Here is a 27,009-nt window from a genome sequence, read left to right on the forward strand (position 1 = left end):
CAAGTGTGATAGAGGCAACAGGTTCCAATTGGACTTCAGCTTCCCCCACAGAACTGGAGTGGAATCGAATCAGCCTCACCCGAAGAAATGCCTCAAGAGTCGAGAGGTTTTTATTGTCATGTCCCGAAATGGAACAATGAGATTCTTACTTGCGGCAGCACAACAGATATATAAACATAGTGCTCTGTAAAACCCATAATCAACAACAACAAAGAATTGTGTGTGCGTGCGTGGTGTGTATAATTCAGAGCCTATTTGGAGGTTGTAGTGTTTAATAGCATGATGGTTGTAGGGGCTGTCTTTTTGACAGAGGTGGGCAGTGGGATTGTGAAAGAGTAAGAGTGGGGCAGCCCCTGGAGTGAAGATTGGGTTGGGATTTTGAGCTGTTTTATTCAAACCAGTGACTTGCTCTCCTGGTTTTTAGGCCTTTATCCTCCTACAAGTGGCACTGCCCACATTAATGGGTTCAATATCTGCCAGGACATGGCACTTGTACGCCGGAGCCTGGGGCTATGCCCACAGCATGATGTCCTGTTCGACAACCTGACAGTGGAAGAACACCTGTCATTCTTTTGCAGGGTAAGTGAAATGCAGGGGATATGTCCTTTCCAAGGGGAGAGGTTGATGAATAAAGCATTTGGCAAACTGGCTTCCATCAGCCAGGGTACTGAGCATAGGAACTGGGATGTTATGCAGCAGTTGTATAAGACATTCAGGAGGCTGTACTTGGTGTATTGTCCATAGCCTTGGTTACCCTGCTAAAGGAAAGTTATCACTAAGCGAGGAGTGCAAACAAGATTTACAAGAATGTTGCCAGTACTTGAAGGCCTGAGCTATAGAGATTGATGCTAGGCGAGGATATTATTCCTTAGCGAAGGAGACTGAGCGCTAACTTTACAGAGGTGCCTAAAATCATGAGTGGCATAGAAAGGGTGAATGCAGAATCTTTTTTCCCAGGGTAGGGGAATCAATGACTAGAGAACATGTGATTAAGGCGAGGGAGGAATGATTTAATAGGTAACTGAGGGGCAATTTCCTCATACAGAGGGTGCTGGTATATGAAACGAACTGCCAGAGAAAGTAGATGAAGCAAGCACAATAACGACTTTTAAAAGATGTTTGAACAAGTACAGAGACAGGAAAAGTTTAGAGGGCCCAATGTTACAAATGAGACTAGTTTAGATGGGCATCACAGTTAGTATGAATGAGTTGGACCGAAGGGCCTGTTTCCATGCTATCTAACTTTGTTATTCTGTGACTCTAATGGGTGCAAGAGTGCAGACAGGAAAGTTTGAGTAATCTTATGGACCTGGTGTGTGAAGTCTGGGAACATGGACAAGATACTAAACAAATACCTCACCTGCATTCACTATGGTAAGGATGTGGAAGGTAATTTGTTCAGGGGGGGTGGGCTGGTAACCTGGAGCAGGTCAGTATTATGAAAGTGGACGGGGTGGATGTCTTGGAAAGCATGAGAGGATAAATCTCCAGGCCCGCATTTTTTTCCAAAAATATAGTTTATTCAGAATAAAAAATATCTACAATACAAAAGGCAATCCTCTTCTACTGAGTTGATTGAGTGTTTTGAGGAGGTAACTAAGAAAATTGGTGAAGAGAGGGCAGTAAATTTTGCCCATGATAAGGCATTTGACAAGGTGCTGCATGATAGACAGTCACATAGGTTCTAAGGTGAGCTGGCTAATTGGATCCAAACTTGTCTTGATGATGGGAGGCAGAGGATGGAGGTGGAAGCATGTTTTTCTGATTGGAAGTGTGTGAGCACCAGTGCGCCACAGTGAGCAGTGCCTTGGCCGTTGTTTGTGATACACAGTAATTACTCGCATGTGAATTTTGGAAGTAGACAGCAGTGTGACCACCTTGCTAATTTTCCCCAGTTGAAAGGCTCCAACATAGAGAATGTAAATGAAGCGATAAACCAGATGCTAATGATGCTGAACTTTGAGGAGAAGCGGAAGGCCCTAGCCAAGACTCTATCCGGTGGGATGAAACGCAAGCTCTCCATTGGAATTGCTCTCATTGGAGATTCTCAGGTAACAAAGCTTCGGTGAGCTGAGCAGCGGGACGTTTGATCTGATCTCTCTGATCCCACTGCACGTTCATGTTTTAGACACTGGGGCACTGCCTCTCCCTGTTCCTCCGCATTACCAATTCACCTCTAACCACTTGTGATCATTGACCATGGTGCTGCCACTCGGGCTGTGCTGAGAGTGTAGTGCATTAGGGAGCTCGTGTGGGGCTACCTGCTGTTAGATACCCCTTAGGCACAACACCAGCCCTGTCTGGGGCTGGGTCCGGTCCCAATCTTTACATACCCAACACCATAAATATTACAACTTCAAACAAGTTGTTCACATTAAACAAACCATCCTGGGCAGAAACCTTATCTGTGGCATCTTATTTTGGAAAATCCAAACACACTTAACCTACTGATTCTCTTTTCTCCACTCTGTTTATTACATCTTTAAAAAATTCTAGCCAATTTATCAAACACAGTTTTCCTCTCATAAAACCATGTTGCCTCTGCTTAATTCTCCCATGATTTTCCAAACATGCTGCTATTACTTGCCTATACACCAGGAACACCACATTTCACCTCAGAGCAGGGACCACAAGCAATCAATCGAGTCACAGGTTGATGAGGTGGTAAAGAAGGTTTTCGGCACATTGGGCTTCATCAGTCGGGGTACTGAGTATAGATGTTGGGATATCACAAAATGCTGGAGTAACTCAGCAGGTCAGGCAGCATCTTGGAGAGAAGGAATGGGTGACGTTTCAGGTCAAGACCCTTCTTCAAACTGGTATAGAAGTTGGGATGTTATGTAACAGTTTACAAGATGTTGGTGAGGCGGTGTTTCGAGTATTGTATTCAGTTTTGGTTACTCTGTCGTTAAGGATGTCGTTAAGCTGGAAAGAGTGCAAAGAAGATTTATGAGATGTTGCTTGGACTCAAGGGCCTGAGCTACAGGGAGAGGTTCAGCAGGCTAGGACTTTATTCATTGGAGCGCAGGAGGACGAGGGACGATCTTATAGACATGTATAAGATCATGAGAGGAAAGGATTGGGTGAATTTAGAGTCTTTTGCCCAGAGTAGGGGAATGAACAACCAGAGGACATGGGTTTAAGGTGAGAGGGGAAAGATTTAATCGGAAGGGCAACATTTTTCACACAGAGTGTGGTGGGTATATGGAATGAGCCACCAGAGGAGGTAGTTGAGGCAGGTACTATAACATTTAAAAGACATTTTGACAGGTATGTGGATAGGAAGTTTAGAGGAATATGGACCAAATGTGGGCAAATAACTTAGAAGGGCAATCTTGCTCGGCAAGGACGTGTTGGCCCTAAGGACCTGTTTTTGTGCTGTATGACTCCCTGACCTGTTCCCTATAGGAAGTAGTGTGAGAGCTGGCCATATTATCCACAACGTTGAAGGTGTCTATTGTCTGACGCTGCTCACTAGGTCAGGCTCGGTGCCCTGCTGGAGGGGCAGAGTGGTTTTTGAGATACAGAAAGAGTGCAGAGGGGGTGTTGCATGTTCTCTCCAGCAACTTCGGAGTGGGCAGGACCTTTCACTGCACCCAATGACTGATGTCTGCCGCAGGTGGTCATGTTGGACGAGCCCACATCTGGCATGGACCCGCTGTCTCGCAGAGCTACCTGGGACCTTCTGCAGCAGGTGAAGGTAGGCCGCACGATCGTGCTCACCACGCACTTCATGGACGAAGCTGACCTGCTGGGAGACCGCATCCTGATCATGGCCAAGGGGCAGCTGCAGTGCTGTGGATCTCCTCTCTTCCTCAAGAGACTCTATGGTGAGTAGAACTGTGCCCCCCACGGGGAGCAGGGTGCTGCATGCAGACTGCTCTTGTGTTTACTGCCTTCACACTTCCCTGCATTGATGTGGTGTCTACAGCTGTCAGAGCCTTGGTGCCGGGCATTCCCACTCTAAACCTGCTCAGTGTAGACCAGGACTGACCACATCTGGACTGTGCCCAGGGTGGGCCTGACCACATCTGGACCCAGAGCCCAGGGTGGGTCTGACCACATCTGGACCCAGAGCCCAAGGTGGGTTGGAGCCATTGGACCCAGAGCCCAGGGTGGGTTGGAGCCATTGGACCCAGAGCCCAGGGTGGGTCTGACCACATCTGGACCCAGAGCCCAGGGTGGATCGGAGCCATTGGACCCAGAGCCCAGGGTGGAGGGCAGCTGGTGGAAAGCGGGCACCTGTCCTTTGGAATGTTGCCAGGGTGCCACTTCCTCGTATAGGTTATGAACCTTGATGTTAACCAAAGAGAATTCAAACTGCAGTAACTGAGGGCAGTTTCTGGCTGCAGTTTGACGTGCCAGTGTGCTGCTTGTTGTTGCAGGAGCTGGATACCACATGGTGATTGTCAAGGAGCCCTTCTGTAACGTCGACAACATCACCAGTCTCGTCAAGAGCTTTGTCCCCGGCGCTACCCAGCAGACCAACGTGGGTGCCGAACTCTCCTACATCCTCCCAAATGAAAGCACTCACAGGTAGAGCTGCGCAGAGGCGATCTCCCACCCTCAGTGTCTGAGGGATTGCTGCCTCTGGCGTACGAGCAGACAGGCACCCTCCTGCCTGCCCCTGCCGCTGAAAGCGTGGGTGTGTTTGTATATGTCCGAGTGCATGTTTGTATCTACGTATCTGAACAATGCCGTATGTGGGTTTATTATTGTCACATGCACTGAGCCACTGTGAAAAGGTTTACTTTGTCTGCTATCTAATCAATCAAATACAATCAAGTCGAACTCAGAGCAGAGCAAGGCAGCATATGTGGAGGGAAAAGACAGGCAACGATACAGCATGTTTCTCTAGTAGAGATACTTGTATCTGAATGTGTGACCCTGTACATGTGTGTATTCTGTACATGTGTGACCCTGTACATGTGTGAAATGTGCCTGCACATGTACTAATTCCTACATGTGTGTTTATCGCTAAGTACACGTTGGATCAGTGTTATGTTGTGTGTGTATGTGTGTGTGTGAGAGTCCATGTCTGCCTTCAGGGGTCCATATCGTCATAGTAACAGCTGGATTACAACTCGGGCTGACCTGTCGACAAAAGGGCAGCAGGCAATATGAGGCTCAAACAGGAAAGTGATCGGGGAAGTTGATGACGTGAGCAATTTTCTTTTTCACAGAAGGTGGTGGGTGCATGGAGCACTGTCAAGGGTTGTGGTGGAGGCAGATATGATAGTGGAGTTTAAGCTTTTAAATAGGCACATAGAAATGTAGGGAACGGAGTGATATGGATCACGTGCAGGCAGAGATTAGTTTAACCTGGCATCATATTGGTCATGAACATTGTGGGCTGAATGGCTTGTTCCTGTGCTGTACTGCTGTATGAAGAGTTCAGCCTGACCCTGGGGGATGAGATGGAGGGGGAAATGCTGTAATCTCCCATTCTCGTGGTTTGGATCAGCTCCTCCTGGGACGCTCGCACATTTATACCATTCCCGTCCATAGGTTTGAAGCCCTCTTTTCCGAACTGGAGAAGAAACGTGTGTCTCTGGGGATCGCCAGTTACGGAGCCTCCGTCACTACCATGGAGGAGGTGTTCCTGAGGTGAGTGCAGCTCCACTGGTTGCAGTGGGTCGCTCAGGATCACCGGTGAGAGGTCTAAATCCGATGTAGCAAGTTGCAATGGGCAGATGTTGATTGATTCAAAGACGCAGCATGGAAACAGACCCTTCGGCCCATCGAGTCCCTGCCGACCATCAATCACCCGTTCACACAAGTTCTATGATATCCCACTTTCTCATCCACTTCTTCCACACCAGTGGCAATTTACAGAGCCCAATTAACTGCACGCCCTGTGCTGCACTGTTCTATGTGCTACCCCCATGTCCTGCCTGCTCCCTCCCTGTAGTCCTCTCGCCAGCACACTGCGGGCTCCGACCACTGTTTGACAGTTTCCCAGCCCTGCCGGTTCTTGCTACCCCTGTTGCCTATCTCCACCCGTGCCACCAGCGGTTACTCAGCGCAAACTGTCTCCATTGCAGGGTGGGGAAACTGGTGGACTCCAGCTTGGACATTCAGGCCATCCAGCTGCCACCCCTGCAGTACCAGCACGAGCGCAGGATGAGCAATTGGTCATCCAAGGACAGGAGCAGCCTAAATGAGCTGATAGAGGACGCGGAAAGCAGCGAGCAACCACACCCCATCGAACTGCCAGCCGTCCAACCCAACACTGGGGTAAGTGCACGCTGAGCCTGGCACCACGGGCAGCCAATTCTCGCACCGAATGCCTCCGAACACTTGCACCCTCCTCACGAGGCACCTGAGTGGGCAAGCAGCTCTGGGGAGTACTCAGGGCATTGTCAGTGACTGCACAATGGAGTCTTCACTGCTGCCTGAGCCCATGGCAAACGGAGGCTCTGTGATCTCTCAGGTGGATGAAACAAATCCCCTGGCTACTAACTTAGCTAGAATCCGCCCTGACCTTGCACGGACCCTCCGCTCAGACGCGGTCACAGCGTTGCTCGTGGGATCCTGCTGTGTACACCTCCTGCCTTTGCTGCTCTTCATTAGTTGTAAGGCAGTTTGGCGATTCATTCCTAGTGCTCCATGAGAGAAATATGAGATGGTAGGAATGAACAGGGTGCCACTTCCTCGTATAGGTTATGAACCTTGATGTTAACCAAAGAGAATTTAAACTGCAGTAATTGGGGGCAGTTTCTCGCTACAGTTTGATGTGCAAGTGTGCTGCTTGTTGCAGGAGCTGGTATTTCTCCAGTGAGTTAGTTGATGTTTCTGGGGCCTTGGATTGTTGGGAGCTCAGTTAATGGGAAGCTGATATCACATTGTGTTTCTCTGTCTTTGTGACGGATTTGTCATGCCTTGTATCCCTGTCTGGTGCAGATAACACTGTTCGTGCAGCAGTTCCGAGCCATGTTCATGAAACGAGCTTCATACAGCTGGCGGAACTGGAAGGTGATCTCGGCCCAGTTTATGATCCCGCTGATCTTTGCTGGCTGTGCACTTATCATTGCCAAGACTTTTCCAGGACCCCATGACTCTCCGCGATTAAACCTGACTCTCCGAAATTACGGGTCCAGCATTGTCCCTTACTCAGTGGACAACAACTCCACCCTGATCAAGCAGCTGGCTCAGATATACGCAGGGCTGGTGCATGCACAGCTTGGGCAACCAAAGAACGTCAAGGGTGAGTAACACTTGGCCGGCAGGCTGTCCCTAATGTCGCTCCTTCACTGCTTCAACAATCTGCTTGTCTAACGTGGAAATCTTGCACTCGTCATTTCCTTAGTGTTGAGGCTGCGTAATCCTATTTTACTCTCATTGCCCGCATTCCCATCAACTTCCCCAGATCCTTCCTCACACCTGCACAAGAGAGAACAATTTCCAGTGGCTCTTTAACTTTCAACCTGCACACATCTTTGCGCAACAGAGAACACTTGCAAACTCCACACAGACAGCACAGGGTCAGGATTGAACCAGGGTCGCAGCAGCACTGAGCTGCCCCTTCCCCTCCTCCTCCCCCACTCCTCCCCCGCTCCTCCCCCTCCCCCACTCCTCCCCCTCCCCCACTCCTCCCCCTCCCCCACTCCTCCCCCTCCCCCACTCCTCCCCCTCCCCCACTCCTCCCCCCCCCCACTCCTCCCCCCCCCCCCCCCACTCCTCCCCCTGCCCGTCCTCCTGCCTGTCTGATGGACTAATTTCTCAGGTAAGCTCGGTGGAGATGTGCCACAGTATTTATTATGCAATTCTATCAATGTTTGGCTTCCTTTCTCCTAGGTGATCTTGTACATTACTTGTTGAGTGCTGCTAAGAAGAAGGGGTTTGCTCTGAATGAGGACAGTTTGGTCGCTGCAGGTTTTGAAACGGTCAAATCAGGCATCAATATCCAGGTCTTGTTCAACAACCTGGGCTTCCACACACCCGCCACCTCCCTGATGCTGGTGGACAACGCCTTGTTCAAGCTACTGGTGGGGCCAAATGCTTCAATCAGCACGACCAACTACCCCCAGCCCCGCAACGTCACCGAGGAAGCCCTGGACCAGCTCAATGAGTGCGTACACACCATCGTCTTGTTAATTATTGTGACAGTAACATGGATGTAGATGCATTATGTGGTGAAGTATTCACTGTGTACAACACTCACATCAAGCTCTCCCTTGCTATATGCTGGATTCCATTTTAGTTTTTACAGCATGGAAACAGGCCCTTCGGCCCACTGAGTTTACGCCGACCAACGATCACCCATTCACACTAGTTCTCCTTTATCCTACTCTCTCATCAACTCCCCACATGCTGGGGGCTATTTACAGAGGGCCAATTGACTGACAAACCCGCACGTCTTTGGGATGTGAGAGAAAGCCGGAGAACCCGAAGGAAACCTATGTGATCACAGGGAGAATGTACAAACTCAATGCCAACCACTTTCCTTCCTTCATATCCACAATGGTACCAGCCTCCGCCTCGAATATACTCAACAACTGAATGCCGCATCCCACTTGAGCCTTCCACAGATACACCACCCTTTGCACGAAGGAGCTTGTTTGAATCAGCAAGTTGGAAAGAGTGCAGAGAAGATTTAGGAGGATGTTGCTAAGGCTTAAGGGCCTCGGCTACAGAGAGAGGTTGAGCAGGCTTGGACTTTATTGCTTGGAGTGCAGGAGGATGAGGGGTGATCTTATAGAGGTGTATAAAATCATGAGGAGAATTGATCGGGTGAATGTACTTTTACACAGGGTGAGGGAATCAATAACAAGAGGGCATAGATTTAGGGGGAGGGTGGAAAGATCTAATAGGAACCTGAGGGGTTCACACAGGGTGGTGGATATTTGGAATGAGCTGCCGGAGGTAGTTGAGGCAGGTACTATAATCGCATTTAAAAGACACTTGGACAGGTACATGGATAGGAAAAGTTTAGAGGGATATGGGCCAAATGGGATCAATGTGGATGGGGCATTTTGGTCGGCATGGACGAGTTGGGCCAAGGGGCCTGTTTCTATGCCTTATGACTCTATGACTGTCGGTTTTGACCGACCGCCCTTATTATAGACGGAATTGGGAAGGGGATTTCTGTCAGTCTTGGTGCTGGGGTGCTGGTCATTTGTTCCCAAACTGACCCATTGCCCTTTGACTTGCAGGAACCGAACTGGCTTTGCTCTCTCCTTCAATCTGATGTACGGCATGGCGTTCCTGTCCAGCACCTTTGCTCTGTTGCTGGTGACAGAAAGAGCCCTGAAGTCCAAGCAAATGCAGCTGGTGACCGGGTTGCACATCGCCAGCTTCTGGCTGTCGGCACTCCTCTGGGATCTCATCAACTACCTCATCCCCTGCCTCGCAATCCTGGTGAGCAGCTAATTCCTGAGGGCCCAACTTCCACATTTACAAAGAAACCTTCCATACAGAGAATGCTTCCATCCCACTGGAGATCAGTCTCCCTCTCGATCTGGGGTTTGGGATGAGGATTACATAGAAAAGTGCAGCACGGGAACAGGCCCTTCAGCCTACAATGTCTGTGCCAAACATGATGACAAGGCATTTCTTATCTGCCTGCACATAATCCATATCCCTCCATTCCCTGTATATCCATGTGCCTATCCAAAAGTCATTTAAATGCCACTATCATATCTGCCTCCACAGTTCATTCCAGGCACCCACCATGCTCTGTTTTTTAAAAAAAGTTGCCCCGCGAATCTCCTTTAAACTTTGTCTCTCACCTTAAAGCTATGCCCATCATCTTTGATATTTCCACCTGGGGAAGTAGGTTCTGTCTGTCTACCCAGTCTATGCCTCTCATCATTTTATGTTTTATTATGAAGTGTACAGTCACTCTTCACTGAGAGTCTGGGGTAGATTGTGTAAAGGAAGCCCCCAGCGACCCTCTCACCCATTGCTGCACGCTGCCACATTCAGCAGCAACTCTCCCTCCCTCTAACCCACTAGCCTGTTCCCAATCCATGTTCAGGATAACTCATCGGGTCTGGAGAGGGGGATTCAATACCGTGTACAGTTCCACAGGGAGGTGTGGAGACAGAAACGGAGAAAGCATCAGAAATTAAATGTAGACACAGGAACTGCAGAAAGAAGGCAAAATACTGGAGTAACTCAGCAGGTCAGACTGCATCACTGGGGAACACGGACAGGTGATGTTTTGGGTCGGGACCCTTCTTCAGACTGATTGTAATGGACGGGCTGGGGAGAGGATAATTAAATGGACCTTAAAACCCAATAATTTGACCAAATGTTTAGTTGTTCTGCTGAAGACTAGCACCTCTGGAGACACAAGGAACTGCAGCTGCTGGAACCTTGAACAAAGACTGGAGGAACTCAGCGGGTCAGGCAGCATCTGGGGAGAGAATTGAAGGGCAATGTTTGGGGTCGAACCCTTCTTCAGAGTCCAGTTTCTGCATGCTATTTTGGGACTGGAAGAGCCCCGAACTACAGTGGGGTGGTTGTGTACATAATCCCTGCGGTGCCCCGACTTTGAAAGGGGCAGGGGAGTGAATGCACAGGCGGGGGGTCGGGAGTGTCAAGCTGAGATTGGTTGACTGGCTTGTGGTTGGTTACAGATGATGTTTCAGATTGCCAACCTGCAACCGTTCACCTTTCAAGAGAAGCTGGGATATGTGCTGATTCTGCTGATTCTGTACGGCTGGTCCATCATCCCCCTCATGTACCTGAGCCATTACCTCTTCACCATCACCGCCACCGCCTACACTCGCCTTACCATCGGCAACATCCTGACCGGAACCGCCACCTTTGTTACCGCTTCCATCATGAGCATTCCAGGTAGGTGAAAGAGAACGACGGGGGGAGGGCAGGGCGCAGCTCCGTGCAGGGGCTCCCCCGCTCCGTGCTGGGGCTCCCACACTCCGAGCTGGGACTCCCCCCCCCTCCGTGCTGGGACTCTTCCGCTCCGTGCAGGGGCTCCCCCGCTCCGTGCTGGGGTTCCCCCGCTCCGTGCTGAGGCTCTTCCGCTCCGTGCAGGGGCTCCCCCCCTCCGTGCAGGAGCTCCCCCTCTCCGTGCTGGGGCTCCCCCGCTCCGTGCTGGGGCTCCCCCGCTCCGTGCTGGGGCTCCTCCGCTCCGTGCAGGGGCTCCCCCGCTCCGTGCAGCGGTCCCCCGCTCCTTGATGGGGCTCCCCCGCTCCGTGCTGGGGCTCCCCCGCTCCGTGCTGGGGCTCCCCCGCTCCGTGCTGGGGCTCCCCCGCTCCGTGCTGGGGCTCCCCCGCTCCGTGCTGGGGCTCATCCGCCCCGTGCTGGGGCTCATCCGCCCCGTGCTGGGGCTCATCCGCCCCGTGCTGGGGCTCCCCCGCTCCGTGCTGGGGCTCCCCCGCTCCGTGCAGCGGTTCCCCGCTCCGTGCTGGGGCTCCCCCGCTCCGTTCAGCGGTCCCCCGCTCCGTGCTGGGGCTCTTCCGCTCCGTGCAGGAGCTCCCCCTCTCCGTGCTGGGGCTCCCCCGCTCCGTGCTGGGGCTCCCCCGCTCCGTGCAGCGGTCCCCCGCTCCGTGCTGGGGCTCCCCCGCTCCGTGCTGGGGCTCCCCGCTCCGTGCTGGGGCTCTTCCGCTCCGTGCAGGGGCTCCCCCCCTCCGTGCAGGGGCTCCCCCTCTCCGTGCTGGGGCTCCCCCTCTCCGTGCTGGGGCTCCCCCTCTCCGTGCTGGGGCTCCCCCTCTCCGTGCTGGGGCTCCCCCTCTCCGTGCTGGGGCTCCCCCTCTCCGTGCTGGGGCTCCCCCTCTCCGTGCTGGGGCTCCCCCTCTCCGTGCTGGGGCTCCCCCTCTCCGTGCTGGGGCTCCCCCTCTCCGTGCTGGGGCTCCCCCTCTCCGTGCTGGGGCTCCCCCTCTCCGTGCTGGGGCTCCCCCTCTCCGTGCTGGGGCTCCCCCTCTCCGTGCTGGGGCTCCCCCTCTCCGTGCTGGGGCTCCCCCTCTCCGTGCTGGGGCTCCCCCGCTCCGTGCTGGGGCTCCCCCGCTCCGTGCTGGGGCACCCCCGCTCCGTGCTGGGGCTCCCCCGCTCCGTGCTGGGGCTCCCCCGCTCCGTGCTGGGGCTCCCCCACTCTGTGATGAGGCTCCCTCGCTCCGTGCAGGGGCTCCCCCCCTCCATGTTGGGGCTCCTCTGCCCCTCCGCTCCGTGCTGAGGCTCCCGCTGCTCCTCTGCCCCTCCGCTCTGTGCTGAGGCTCCTGCTGCTCCGCCGCTCCGTGCTGTGCTGGGGTTCCTGGTGCTCCTCCGCTCCATTCTGGTGCCACTCCGCTGTGCTGGGGCCCCTAATGTCCCTCCGCTGTATGGTGGTCAGTAGTCACCCTGAGTATGTTGGCCCTCCAGCCACTGTGCATGTACTTATTACAGCTCAGACCGCTCTTTGTTCTGGCCTCTTGTCACAGACCTTGGTTTGATAGACCTGTGGAAAGTCATGGACATATTGTTCCTGGTTTTACCCAACTACTGCCTGGGGCACGGCTTGAACGAGTTCTACCAGAACTACCTGCTGATCGGGGTCTGTTCCACCAGCCCAGTGGCTGAATTTCTCTGTGCAACATTCAGTGAGTATGCTCTTCCTCCAGCGACCTTGTGTTTGAGATGCTCGATGAATGGGACCCTAGGTCTAGGTACTTCCCCTGACAGTCAATACCACGGTACAGCCCCCTACCCCGGTACACCCCCCTACCCCGGTACACACCCCTATACCCGGGTACACCCCTATACCCCGGTACACCCCTATACCCCGGTACACCCCTATACCCCGGTACACCCCTATACCCCGGTACACCCCTATACCCCGGTACACCCCTATACCCCGGTACACCCCTATACCCCGGTACACCCCTATACCCCGGTACACCCCTATACCCCGGTACATCCCCACACCCCGGTACATCCCCACACCCCGGTACATCCCCACACCCCGGTACATCCCCACACCCGGTACACCCCCACACCCCGGTACACCTCCACACCCCGGTACATCCCCACACCCCGGTACATCCCCACACCCCGGTACATCCCCACACCCCGGTACATCCCCACACCCCGGTACACCCCCATACCCCGGTACACCCCTATACCCCGGTACACCCCTATACCCCGGTACATCCCCACACCCCGGTACACCCCCACACCCGGTACACCCCCACACCCCGGTACACCCCCACACCCCGGTACATCCCCACACCCCGGTACATCCCCACACCCCGGTACATCCCCACACCCCGGTACATCCCCACACCCCGGTACATCCCCACACCCCGGTACATCCCCACACCCCGGTACATCCCCACACCCCGGTACATCCCCACACCCCGGTACATCCCCACACCCCGGTACATCCCCACACCCCGGTACATCCCCACACCCCGGTACATCCCCACACCCCGGTACATCCCCACACCCCGGTACATCCCCACACCCCGGTACATCCCCACACCCCGGTACATCCCCCTACCTCGGTACACCCCCCTACCCCGGTACACCCCCCTACCCCGGTACACCCCCCTACCCCGGTACACCCCCCACACCCCGGTACACCCCCCACACCCCGGTACACCCCCCACACCCCGGTACACCCCCCACACCCCGGTACACCCCCCACACCCCGGTACACCCCCCACACCCCGGTACATCCCCACACCCCGGTACATCCCCACACCCCGGTACATCCCCACACCCCGGTACACCCCCACACCCCGGTACATTCCCCACACCCCGGTACATTCCCCACACCCCGGTACATTCCCCACACCCCGGTACATTCCCCACACCCCGGTACATTCCCCACACCCCGGTACATTCCCCACACCCCGGTACATTCCCCACACCCCGGTACACCCCCACACCCCGGTACACCCCCACAGCCCGGTACATCCCCCTACCCCGGTACACTCCCACACCCCGGTACATCCCCCTACCATGGTACATCCCCCTACCATGGTACATCCCCCTACCCCGGTACATCCCCCTACCATGGTACATCCCCCTACCCCGGTACACCCCCACACCATGGTACATCCCCCTACCCCGGTACACCCCCACACCCCGGTACACCCCCACACCCCGGTACATCCCCCTATCCTGGTACATCTTTACCAATTTTTAGTATCCGTTAGTAATTAGCTAGGTGCAGCTGTGGTCAGTACTTGGATCTGGGCCTTCCATGCTACATCAGTGTTGCCGCTCAGTGATTCCATTGGACAACATTAGGCACGGAGCGAACATGTTTAAATGTCACTGAGCAATAGTGGAAAATATCCGCCAGTGGTGACCCTGGGCAATGGGGATGTCCAACTCCATTACGGTTTCCCGAAAGAAGCCTGCGACAAGACAGATAAAAACAGATGCTGGAAAGCTCAGCAGATTGGCAAGTATCACCATAGAAAGAAACCGAGTTAACGTTTCAGGTCCTTCACCTTTCACTGCAGCAGAACCTTTATCAGCAGACCACTGACCTGGACTGTGAATGTGAACCGTGTCTCTCTTCAGAGATGCTGCCTGTGCGCTGTCTTCAGCGTTCCCTGCTTGGTGTAACTTAGCATTAAAGGTACAAGGAGATCAACTCCCACACCATCTGCCCATCTAACCACCTCCATCCTCCTGTCCACCCCATCCTTCTGTCAACACCCCTCCATCTATCCCTCCCCCTACATTCCTATCGATCCTCATCTTTCCTTCAAACCATCCCACCCATCACTACCTCTCCGACCATCCTTCACTACTCTCCCTCACCGTTCTCTCTTTACCCCCTCCCTACAGGTTTCAGAAAGCGGGTAGAGTTTAGAGGTATTAGAATGAGGTTAGATGTCTGATGAGTGAAAGCTGTTGTGGAGCTGCTGTGACTAACACCTTGTACGTCATTCACCATTCACAGACATCACCTACCAAATGAATTACTTTTCCTGGGAAAGTCCAGGTATTGGCCGTATCATTACTGCCCTGGTAATCCAAGGCTTGGTATTCCTGACTCTCCTCTTCCTTATTGAGTTCAGGGTCTTTCGAATGTTGTCCAGTTTTATCCGTTATATCTTCTGGAGAAAGAAAATGGTGAGTTCATGAAGCGGGAATAATTAGTCATTAGCGTGCGGGTGACGTGTCGTGTGTTTGGCTTCTGATGTGGCACAAAGTATCAGCCAAGCCCTGGCCACTGGGGACGACTGAGACCAGCACCTCGGGAGAACTGTTGGCGGTGCTGCAGGGCCACTGACAAATCACTTAGATTTACCACACTGGAACAGATCACCAGGATACTGGGTCCAATCTAACTGAGAGCTTCGGTGGGGGGTTGAACCTCGAGAACCAGAAACCAAAAGTGAGCTGCAAATTGGAATCCAATCCAGGATTTGGGGGAGTTTATGCACAGATTAGCAGAATCCTGGGAGTAGGGTATTTGGAGGAGTATAACTGAGTATAACTAGAATATTAACTTTAGAGGCAGGGGCAGGGCTAAAGCTGGTGAGGAGTGACTGAGTGTGACCGATCCCTGCTGAGTTTGTGCTGGGAGAGTGAGCAGGTTCCATCTCATTTCAGGTGGAACTACGGGAAAATGTCCCCGTTTGTGCATAATCTTTGGATCATGATATATGTGAGGAGGGATTAGACAAATCTGGGTTATGTTCCCCGGAATTTAGATTATAGGATTTTGATTGAAATGTTCGAGATATTAAGGGGAACGAATAAGATAGTGAAACAATTTCCACATGGTATGCTTTACCTGGATAGCAGCAGAATAAAGTTCATCTCTGTGTCTTGATACACATGACGGTAACAAACAGACACCATGGTCAGGGAGCAGGGCAGGAGACAGAGACAAACAAGTAGAGCCCAGTTTACAGACAGTGGATCGGAAACACCTCTACGTGCTGAGGATGGTAGAGTTTTGCAGCTCCCTTCCACAGCCCACAGCTCTCAATGGGTCCTTTGTTAATTTTAAATTCTATTTTGAATGTTTATAACTAAAGCTCAAATGGCCAGGGAGCAAAGGTGGGCATCACTCACAGGTGATTTGGGCAGCACAGTGGTGCAGCTAGTAGAGCCGCTGCCTCACAGCGCCGGAGACACAAGTTGGATCCTAATCCTCAGGTGCTGTCTCTGTGACCATGTCAATTTCCTCCGGGTGCTCTGTTTCTTCTCACATCCCAAAGACGTGCGGGTTTGTAGGTTAATTGGCCACCTGTAAATTGTCCCTACTGTGAAGGGAGTGGGTGAGAAAGTGGGATAACATAGAAGTAGCGTGAAAGGGTGATCAATGGTCGACGTGGACTTGGTGGGCCAAAGGACCGATTCCATGCTGCATCTTTAAAAACTTAAAAACAAAATAACTGATTGTACGAGGAGATGGACTGAATGGCCTTGTGCTGTTCCTGCAATGGTTGGGGAGGTTTGGAAAGGTCAAGCTGCAAATGCTGGAGTGATTGCACCCTCACTGCAGGTCATAACCGAGGGAAAGAACGTGGGGTTAGTGATTCAGCAAAGACATTCCTCCATTCCACAGGATTAGGTGCAAACCCATTACCTTGCCTTTTTCTCACACACATACACCGTCGCTGACGGACAGTTCAAGGGCCTGACCTGCTGACATTGTTGTCCTCAATCAGGCTATGATGATAAACGTCACTAACCCACACGTAGCAGAAGACCATGATGTTATGATCGAGCGTGTGAAGATAGAGGAATCGCTAGCTGCCCAGATGGACAAGCCATTGGTGTTGAAGGAGCTTTTCAAGGTAAGTCCAGCTCCTGATGCATTGCAGCAGCAAGTGTCTGCACTGTGCATGGGCTGCATGGGTTGTTGAGGCTGCACTGCTGCGTAGATGACCTCTTGAGTGTAGGTTCATCACTGTCCTTGCCCATGATCCATCAGGCCTGGAGAGGTCAGGCCCGGAGAGGTCATGGTTAGTAGGATCATGGACTGAGAGGTCAGGGCCGAATGGGTCATGGACTGAGAGGTCAGGGCCGGATGGACTGACAGGGCCAGGTGGGTCATGGACTGAGAGGTCAGGGCCGGATGGGTCATGGACTGAGAGGTCAGGGCCAGATGGGTCATGGACTGAGAGGTCAGGGCCGGATGGGTCATGGACTGATAGGGCCAGGTGGGTCATGGACTGAGAGGTCAGGGCCGGATGGGCCATGGACTGACAGGGCCAGGTGGGTCATGGACTGAGAGGTCAGGGCCGGAAAGGTAAGACTGTCAGTTTGGACCCATTCCATCCCCTTCATTTGCTCTCTGCTTCCTCTTGGTGAGTAGTCAATGGGAACAGTTCCTCTCCATCTTGTTTGTCGACTTCCTTCACTGTTGTGATGTCCCCGTCAGATCTCTCACACCCTCCTCTGCCAGCATCTTTCGTCTGCCCCACCACGACAGTCCCTCCGCCTGCAATAATTTTGGTTAATGCCTTTGGCACCCTCTCTAAAGCCTCCACATCTTTACAGGCACAGTGCCACCAAATGCTCATCATATGTTGACAATCATTCCTGTGATCATTCTCGTAAACCTCCTCTGGACCCTCTCCAACGCCAGCACATCCTTTCTCAAATATGGGGATTCAAGGAGCGTTACCTGGTCCAGGTTGAGTTTGCATCAGTCCTGAACACCTCTGTCAGTGTCAAGCAAAAAACAAAGTGCTGGAGGAACTCAGTGGGTCAGGCAGCATTTGGGGAGAGAATGGACAGACAATATTTTGTCATGACCCTTCAGACTCATCCAATTCTATCACAAATGCTACCTGACCGGTTGAGTTCCTGCAACACTTTGTGTTTAGCTAAGGTTCGAGCATCTGCCTTTCCATGTGTCTTCGTTTTACTGCTGCATGTTTTTCAGGTTTACCCTGGCAAAGAACCGACGGTTGCCGTGGACAGGATCACTCTGGCCATTAACAGAGGCGAGTGCTTTGGGTTGTTGGGGCTGAACGGAGCTGGAAAATCAACCATCTTCAAAATCCTCACGGGCGATGTGCAACTGAGTGGGGGAGACGCCTTCATCGAAGGTCATAGCATCCTGAACTATAGGAAAGAGGTGAGTCAATAGACAATAGGTGCAGAAGTAGGCCATTCGGCCCTTCGTGCCAGCACCACCATTCAATGTGATCATGGCTGATCATTCTCAATCAGTACCGTGGACAGCAGGAGAAAACCCTTTCCCACAATAGCCTCGCAATGCCTTCGTTTAAACTTTCTGATCCTTGTCCTTTTATCCCACGTTTCTCTAAATCCATCCCTGCTATTTGGCACAGTGGCGCAGCGGTAGAGTTGCTGCCTTACAGTACTTGCAGGTACAGTACTGGCAGCGCCGGAGATCCAGGTTCGATCCTGACTATGGGTGCTTGTCTACGAAGTTTGTACGTTCTCCCTGTGACCCTGTGGTTTTTTTTCTAAAATCTTTAGTTTCCTCCCACACTCTAAAGACGTACAGGTTTCTAGGTAAATTGGCTTGGTGTAAGTGTAAATTGTCCATCATCTGTAGCCATTCACCTCAGGCCCTTTATCACCATCTCCACCCATCCCCATCTGACTCTACAATCAACCCTCCTCGTCTGCATCTATCTATCGCCTGCAGCTCATGGCCCACCTCCTCACACAGGGCTACTTCCCCGCCACTCTCCGCTATGCACTGGGTGATTGAAACTCCTCAGTCACTGCCCTGCCCACTTGCATTGCTGGAAGTTTGCTTCAAGATCTGCTCTCCTCTCTCCAGCTCAGTGTTAGGGCCAGTACACTCTTCAACACTGCTCCCAGTTGAACCACTTTTGTTCTTTATTGAATTAATTGTAAGGTGCAGCATGGAAAGAGGTCCTTGGGTCCCCTGAGTCCACCGACCATTGATCACCAGTTCACACTCGTTCTCATCCACTCCCCACACACTAGGGGCAATTTACAGAGGCCAATGAACCTACAAACCTGCACGTCCTTGGGATGTGGGAGGAAACTGGGTCCTGGGAGATCACAGGGAGAATGTGCAAACTCCACACAGGCAGCACCTGAGGTCAGGATCGAACCCGGGCCTCTGGGGCTGAGCAGGCAGCAGCACTACCCGCTGCGCCACAGTGCTGCCTACATCCAACACCTTGCTGTTCACTGTAATTGTGTCTGGTTCTCTACAGGTCCTGCAGAAGATCGGCTACTGCCCGCAGTTCGATGCTCTGCTGGATCACATGACGGGCAAGGAGACCCTGCACATGTACGCACGGATGCGTGGCATCCCCGAGCTGCACATTGGGCAGTGTGTGGATGATGTGCTGCAGAGCCTGCTGCTGGAGCCCTATGCCCGCAGGCTGGTGCGCACCTATAGGTGGGTAGGCACCGCCGCCGATCCTCTCCCCTCCTCTCCTTGCTCTTCCCCTCCCTACCCCTCTGCTCCCTGCCCCTCCCTACCACTCTGCTCCCTGCCCCTCCCTACCACTCCCCTCCCTCCCTACGTCTCCCCTCGCCCTGCACCATTCCCTGCCGGTGAGGCACTGCAGCCCAATCCCCTCCCTGCCTCTCCCCACCCTCCCCATCCCCTCCCTGCCCCACTCCCCACCCGTCCCCTCCCCTGCATCACTCCCCATCGTCCCCTCCCCTGCATCACTCCCCACCCGTCCCCTCCCTGCCCCACTCCCCACCCATCCCTTCCCTGCCCCACTCCCCACCGCCCCCTCCCTGCCCCACTCCCCACCCGTCCCCTCCCCTGCATCACTCCCCACCCATCCCCTCCCTGCCCCACTCCCCACCCGTCCCCTCCCTGCCCCACTCCCCACCCGTCCCCTCCCCTGCATCACTCCCCACCCATCCCCTCCCTGCCCCACTCCCCACCCGTCCCCTCCCTGCCCCACTCCCCACCCGTCCCCTCCCCTGCATCACTCCCCACCCGTCCCCTCCCTGCCCCACTCCCCACCCGTCCCCTCCCCTGCATCACTCCCCACCCGTCCCCTCCCTGCCCCACTCCCCACCCGTCCCCTCCCTGCCCCACTCCCCACCCGTCCCCTCCCTGCTTCACTCCCCACCCGTCCCCTCCCCTGCCCCACTCCCCACCCGTCCCCTCCCTGCCCCACTCCCCACCCATCCCCTCCCTGCCCCACTCCCCACCCGTCCCCTCCCTGCCCCACTCACCACCCGTCCCCTCCCCTGCCCCACTCCCCACCCGTCCCCTCCCTGCCCCACTCCCCACCCGTCCCCTCCCTGCCCCACTCCCCACCCGTCCCCTCCCTGCCCCACTCCCCACCCGTCCCCTCCTCTGCCCCACTCCCCACCCGTCCCCTCCCCTGCATCACTCCCCACCCGTCCCCTCCTCCCTCCTCGGCCTGCAGCATTCCCAGGAGGGTGGGAGGTGGAGGAAGAACGGATAGTTGGCGGGAGAACGGGGCGGCAGTCGGAGTGGGGAGGGGCGGTGTGCCTGGACCCCTGGCCCCCTGGCCCTCACCCTGCCCCCTCTCCACACAGCGGGGGCAACAAGCGTAAGCTGAGCACGGGCGTGGCGATGATCGGGAACCCAAGTGTCATCTTCCTGGATGAGCCGTCGACGGGCATGGACCCGGTGTCCCGCCGGCTACTCTGGGACGCCGTTACCCGCTCGCTCGAGTTCGGCAAGTCTGTCGTCATCACCTCGCACAGGTAGGGATGTTACCCCGGCAACGGCCGTGCCAGCCCCCCCCCCCCACTGATGATGTTACCCTGGAAACGGCTGGGTCCCTCCACACCATCACTGCCCCCCCACCCACACCGTCACTGCCCCCCTACCCACACCGCCACTGCCCCCCTACCCACACCGCCACTGCCCCCCTACCCACACCGCCACTGCCCCCCTACCCACACTGCCATTGCCCCCACACCGTCACTGCCTCTCACCCCACACCGTCACTGCCCTCCACTCACATCGCCACTGCCCCCCCACCGTCACTGCCATTGCCCCCACACCGTCACTGCCTCTCACCCCACACCGTCACTGCCCCCCTACCCACACCGCCACTGCCCCCCTACCCACACTGCCACTGCCCCCCACCCACACCGTCACTGCCCCCCACCCACATCGCCACTGCCCCCCCACCGTCACTGCCTCTCACCCCACACCGTCACTGCCCCTCACCCCACACCGTCACTGCCTCTCACCCCCCACCTACACGTTACTACTGCCGCCATCCTTTGCCCCCTACTCCTCCCCCCACCGCCACCGACCATCCCTGAACCCCCAGCACCATTGCATGCTCCCATCCCCTCCCGGTCCCGGCTACACACCTCGTCAACATCAGTATCACAGCCCAACCGTGTCACCTCGCCAGGTAGGAGAGAGGGACGGAGGGGAGCAATGGGTGAGGGAGCGGCTGGAAGGAATGTGGAGGGAGGGAGGGAGGGAGGGAGGGAGGGAGGGAGGGAGGGAGGGAGGGAGGGAGGGAGGGAGGGAGGGAGGGAGGGAGGGAGGGAGGGAGGGAGGGAGGGACGGAGGGACGGACAGAGGGACAGAGGGACAGAGGGAGGGACAGACAGACAAGGCTCCCCGCTCACCCTGCTGTCCCATCCCCAGCATGGAGGAGTGTGAGGCACTGTGTACGCGGCTGGCTGTGATGGTCAACGGGCAGTTCAAGTGCCTCGGCAGCCCCCAGCACCTGAAGAGCAAGTTCGGCAGCGGCTACACCCTGCTGGTCAAAATCGAGGGTGACCGGCCCGACCCACAGCCCTTCAAGGACTTCATCGAGTCGACCTTCGAAGGTACCAACCCTTCCTGTCCGACTGACGGTTATCAGTGTCCAGCCCTGTGGAGGCAACACCCGCCCCGATCCTCACTCTCTCTGCCCTCACTCCATCTCACTGTCTCTCTCTGCCCTCACTCACCTCACTGTCTCTCTCCACCCTCTCTCCACTTCCTCATTCCCTCTGTACCTCCTCTCTCTCTGTCCTCTCCCTCTGTGCCCCCTCTCTCTCCACCCTCTCTCTCTCTCTCTCTCTCTCTCTCTCTGTGCCCTCTCTCTCTAGCCTCTCTCCCGCTGTACCCCCCTCTCTCCACCCTCTCTCTTTTTCTCCCTCTACCCGCTCACCCTCTATGCCCCCTCTCTCTTTCTGCCCTCTCTCTTTCTCACTCTGCTCTCTCCCTCTCCCTCTCTGCCCTCTGTGCACTCTCTCTCTCCCTCTCTGCCCTCTCTCCCTTTGCGTCGCCAGAGATGAGGTTCCCACTGACTCCATTCTCTCCTCAGGCAGCATCATCAAGGACGAGCATTTTGGGATGCTGCACTACCACCTGACCAGCATGAACCTCACCTGGGCAGAGGTAGGTCCAGGTCAGGGGGCGTGTCCTGTGGTCAGGGGGCGTGTCCTGTGGTCAGGGGGCGTGTCCTGTGGTCAGGGGGCGTGTCCGGGGGTCGGGGCATGTCTGGGGGTCGGGGCGTGTCCTCGGGTCGGGGGCGTCCTGAGGCTAGGGGGCGTGTCCTAGGGTCAGGGGCGAGTCCTGGGGTCAGGGGGCGTGCCCTGTGGTCAGGGGGCGTGTCCTGTGGTCAGGGGGCGTGCCCTGTGGTCGGGGGCGTGTCCTGAGGTCGGGGGCGTGTCCTGTGGTCAGGGAGCGTGCTCTGTGTTCAGGGGGGGTGTCCTGTGGTCAGGGGGCGTGTCCTGTGGTCGGGGGAGTGCCCTGGGGTCGGGGGCGTGTCCTGTGGTCAGGGGGCGTGTCCTGTGGTCAGGGGGCGTGCCCTGTGGTCAGGAGTCTGATGCGCCAGGGTCAAGGGAAGGTCCCTGGTGTCAGGTCATAGAGTCATACAGCAGCGAAACAGGGCACTCGTACACAAATAGCCCCTCCCACAGCGGGCAGCAGACCCTCAAGGTCCCCGCCGCACCGTCTCAGCGTCTGGTTCAGGTAATGTCCCGACTCCTGCACTCACTGACCCGACCACTGAAGGCCAGCGAGCCCTTTGCCCCACTGATAACCACCGTCTCCTTTCGCCTGCAGATATTCGGCACCCTCGAGCGAGCGCGGGAGCAGTTCAATATCAAGGATTACTCCGTCAGCCAGATATCTCTGGAGCAAGTCTTCCTCAGCTTTGCCCGGTTCCAGATCATCGCCCCGCGGAAGGATCACCACTGACGTGCCCCCGGCTCCCGGCCCCACCAGCGGCCTGAACACCAGCTCCAGCTGCCATGTGGGGCTGGGAGCCGGGTGAGGAATCCGGGCAGCGACGGGTGGTGGGGGGCAGGTGTACGGAGCAGAAGTTCAAAGCAGAAAATCTAGAGTAAAGTTAACACGTACTGTGCAAGGCCCAGTGTGTGCCGGAGTACTGCTGGGCCAGTAGGGACAGGCCACTCGGCCCCTCGTGTTTGGGAGATTGTGACTGGTCTTCTATCTCAGCATTTCCTCACATTCTCCCCAGTCCCTCCATCCCTAATCTGTGACCTGCTGGGCGGAGAGTTCCGGACGTTCACCCTCCCGATGATGGCCATGTTCATTCAGAGATGTGACCTTGGCTGGGAAACATTCCTCACATCCCGCCTGCCACACCATTCGCATCTCCCACATTAATCTCAGCTCCGAGTCCATCCCACCTCTCCTCACATCGCACCAGCCTGGTGCATCTTCACTGCCCCAAGGCCACCCTCTGACAGCAAGGAGACCAGGCACCACACAGTGGGCCGGTTGTCACCACAGTCTCACCGAGGTCTCGCCATGGCCGGGTATCGGTGTCTGCAGACATGCAGTGTGTGTGTGGACACGAGCAGTGCGTGTGTGTGCGTGTGGACATGTGCAGTGTGTGTGGACACGTGCAGTGTGCGTGGACACGTGCAGTGTGTGTGTGTGGACATGTGCAGTGTGTGGACACGTGCAGTGTGTGTGTGTGGACATGTGCAGTGCGTGTGGACAGGTGCAGTGTGCGTGGACACGTGCAGTGTGTGTGTGTGGACATGTGCAGTGTGTGGACACGTGCAGTGTGTGTGTGTGGACATGTGCAGTGTGTGTGGACACGTGCAGTGTGCGTGGACACGTGCAGTGTGTGTGTGTGGACATGTGCAGTGTGTGGACACGTGCAGTGTGTGTGGACACGAGCAGTGCGTGTGGACAGGTGCAGTGTGTGGACATGTGCAGTGTGTGTGTGGACACGTGCAGTGTGCGTGGACATGTGCAGTGTGTGTGTGGACATGTGCAGTGTGTGTGGACATGTGCAGTGTGTGTGTGTGGACAGGTGCAGTGTGTGTAAGGTCAGTGGGGTCTCCATGCCTCGGCGTCTCAGGACCGCTCCGCTCACTGTCCTTGGTTCTGACCAGCCTCTGCAAGTTACTTGAACAGTTTGAAGTGCAATATTAAATTTGCTGAAACCTTGTCTGATAAGACAGATCCTCATGAATTGTCTCTGCCAGCTAAAACACATTCGAATACACTCGATTTTATTCTAAACTTTAAAAATGCCTACAGGCTCCTGGTCTATCAAGGCATCATTACATCAGGAGCCTGGGCCGGTGAATGCATCTCTGCTCTGTTTGGTGATGGGCGTTTGAATTTGGTCGAGTGCAGATTGCAGAGATCATCCACAGGGTTTCCATCTGCAGCGTTTGGACGAGCTGGGCTCATGGTTGGCCTAAGAGCAGTGGAGGTCACCGTGCTCCCAGTGCCTGGGTGTTGTTCCCTGCGCTTCTGGTGTGACCGCAGCAGAACTGGTCTCGCCCTCACAGACTAAACACACTGGATCACTGGTTCTCTGTCACTGAATGTAAAGGTAGCAGGGTGTGTGTGCTACTGGGCAAATGAGCCCAACAAAAGGTCAAGTTTAAACCCAAACGGACAATTTAGTTCACTCGTTTGATCAGGAAAACTCGTTGGGTGGTCACCTGGATGACTAATGGCTTCGGGAAATTAACTCTGGTGCCATTCCCAGACGTGAGCTGCAACAATCTGATTAACTTATGAAATTGGAATGTAAACTACAAATCAAGGCAGATTATCAACAGCAGTAAACACGTTCTCGCTGCTGTACATCCCGAACATAAACAATTGTACTGCATGTAATTACTGGACTCTCAACAACTTTGCACTTTTGAAAACGAAGCTTTACTTTGTTTTTATGAAATTGCTTTTTATCAAAAACTGAAATTGATCAATTTATAAATCAAATGTTCAACTTTTAAATTACAAACTTTGTTTCTTGTGTTTTTTTAAAATATTAGTCAGAACAACACAACATTATTGATCTGAATTATGAGTCTGAAGAAGGGTCCCGATCCAAAACACCATCTGTCCATCCCCTCCACAGTTGCCTGACCCACTGAGTTCCTCCAGCACTTTATGTTTGCTTAAGATTCAAGTTTCTTGCATCTCACACATTATTAATTATCTACTAGAATTACAACTTTCAAGAATGTTCTCATGTGAATTATTAGTATTTGTTTCTGATTCACAATGTTGTGCCTCCAAGACCTTCTGTCCTGATGCAGTCTTGACCTGAAATGTCAGCCATCCATTTTGCTGCGATCCGCCAAGTTCTTCCAGCAGTTTGTTTTTTTGTTGATCCAGGTTCCACATCTGTGTCTCTGTTGACACTCCTGAGACGTGATAGAGTTGCAATGATATGTTAAAGCAAGTCCCCCACTTCTCTCGGATGTGAAAGATTCTCCAAGAACAAGGGACCAGACAAAGGAAAGTGTTTTGCTCACATGCTTTAAGCTTCTGGATGTTAAATTCTAGTTGTCCCTCCCCAGTGTGCAAGGCAGATATGCTAATTTTGAACAGACTTTGCTGCCTGGATTTGAGGATATTGTTACAAAGAGAGATACAAAGTGCTGGAATAACTCAGCAGGTCAGGCAGCATCTCTGGAGAATGTGGATAGAAACATAGAAAATAGGTGCAGGAGGAGGCCATTTGGTCCTTCGAGCCAGCACCACCATTCATTGTGATCATGGCTGATCATCCACAATCAGTAACCTGTGTCCAACTTCTCCCTTGATTCCACAAGCCCGCAGAGTATCTAACACACTCTTAAATTCATCCAATGATTTGGCCTCCACTGCCCTCTGTTGCAGAGAATTCCACAAATTCACAACTCTCAGGGTGAAAAAGTCCCTTCTCACCTCAGTTTTAAATGGCCTCCCCTTTATTCTAAGACTGTGGTGACATTCTAAGATAGGTGACAATTTGGGTCAGGAACCTTCTTCAGACCAAAGAAGGGCCCTGACCCAAAACATCACATAACCGTATCTCCAGAGATGCTGCCTGACCTGCTGAGTTAGTGTGTTTTGTGTAAACCAGCATCTGAGGTTCCTTGCATCCACAGTTAAAGAGAGGTTGGACAAACTTGGATTGTTTTCTCTGGAACGTTGGAGGCTGACGGGAGACCCTGATGAAAGTTTATACTCCATTAGCAGTTTATAAAATTATGAGATGCAGACAGATGGGGCAGAATCTGTTTCCAGGGTAGAAATGTCAAATACCAGAAACAAGGAGGCAGAAACAAGGAGGCAGATTATTATCTCAATGGAGTTAGATTAGGTAAGGGGGAGGTGCAGCGAGACCTGGGTGTCCTTGTACACCAGTCACTGAAAGTTGGCGTGCAGGTACAGCACGCAGTGAAGAAAGCTAATGGAATGTTGGCCTTCATAACAAGAGGATTTCAGTATAGGAGTAAAGAGGTTCTTCTGCAGTTTTATAGGGCCCTGGTAAGACCACATCTGGAGTATTGTGTACAGTTTTGGTCACCTAATTTGAGGAAGGACATCCTTGTAATTGAGGCAGTGCAGTGTAGGTTCACGAGATTGATCCCTGGGATGGTGGGACTGTCATATGAGGAAAGATTGAAAAAACTAGGCTTGTATTCACTGGAGTTTAAAAGAATGAGTGGGGATCTTATAGAAACATATAAAATTATAAAAAGACTGGACAAGCTAGATGCAGGAAACATTTTCCCAATGTTGGGCGAGTCCAGAACCAGGGGCCACAGTCTTAGCATAAAGGGGAGGCCATTTAAAACAGGTGAGAAAAAACGTTTTCACCCAGAGAGTTGTGCATTTGTGGAATTCTCTGCCACAGAGGGCAGTGGAAGCCAAATCACTGGATGGATTTAAGAGAGAGTTAGATAGAGCTCGAG

The 27,009-nt window shown here is 54.1% G+C and overlaps 1 protein-coding gene across 1 annotated transcript in view; it reads left to right on the forward strand.

Annotated features, from left to right (window-relative positions):
* The window catches only part of abca3b (ATP-binding cassette, sub-family A (ABC1), member 3b), a 47,992-nt gene extending 24,439 nt beyond the window's left edge, over window positions 1-23,553 (forward strand). Inside the window, exons 12-30 of the mRNA XM_078418518.1 lie at window positions 425-579; window positions 1,896-2,051; window positions 3,620-3,830; window positions 4,386-4,536; window positions 5,509-5,607; window positions 6,045-6,237; window positions 6,904-7,207; window positions 7,798-8,071; window positions 9,156-9,360; window positions 10,584-10,803; window positions 12,384-12,542; window positions 14,861-15,033; window positions 16,584-16,712; window positions 17,807-18,001; window positions 19,086-19,273; window positions 20,404-20,574; window positions 21,482-21,666; window positions 22,149-22,222; window positions 22,892-23,553. Of these exons, the coding sequence (XP_078274644.1) occupies window positions 425-579; window positions 1,896-2,051; window positions 3,620-3,830; window positions 4,386-4,536; window positions 5,509-5,607; window positions 6,045-6,237; window positions 6,904-7,207; window positions 7,798-8,071; window positions 9,156-9,360; window positions 10,584-10,803; window positions 12,384-12,542; window positions 14,861-15,033; window positions 16,584-16,712; window positions 17,807-18,001; window positions 19,086-19,273; window positions 20,404-20,574; window positions 21,482-21,666; window positions 22,149-22,222; window positions 22,892-23,026 (3,377 nt within the window). The 3' untranslated portion in view covers window positions 23,027-23,553. The remainder of the gene's footprint in view (window positions 1-424; window positions 580-1,895; window positions 2,052-3,619; window positions 3,831-4,385; window positions 4,537-5,508; window positions 5,608-6,044; window positions 6,238-6,903; window positions 7,208-7,797; window positions 8,072-9,155; window positions 9,361-10,583; window positions 10,804-12,383; window positions 12,543-14,860; window positions 15,034-16,583; window positions 16,713-17,806; window positions 18,002-19,085; window positions 19,274-20,403; window positions 20,575-21,481; window positions 21,667-22,148; window positions 22,223-22,891) is intronic.
* The last annotated feature ends 3,456 nt before the right edge of the window (window positions 23,554-27,009 follow it).

This window comes from Rhinoraja longicauda, chromosome 21, assembly GCF_053455715.1.
Source record: "Rhinoraja longicauda isolate Sanriku21f chromosome 21, sRhiLon1.1, whole genome shotgun sequence".
Lineage (NCBI taxonomy): Eukaryota > Metazoa > Chordata > Chondrichthyes > Rajiformes > Arhynchobatidae > Rhinoraja > Rhinoraja longicauda.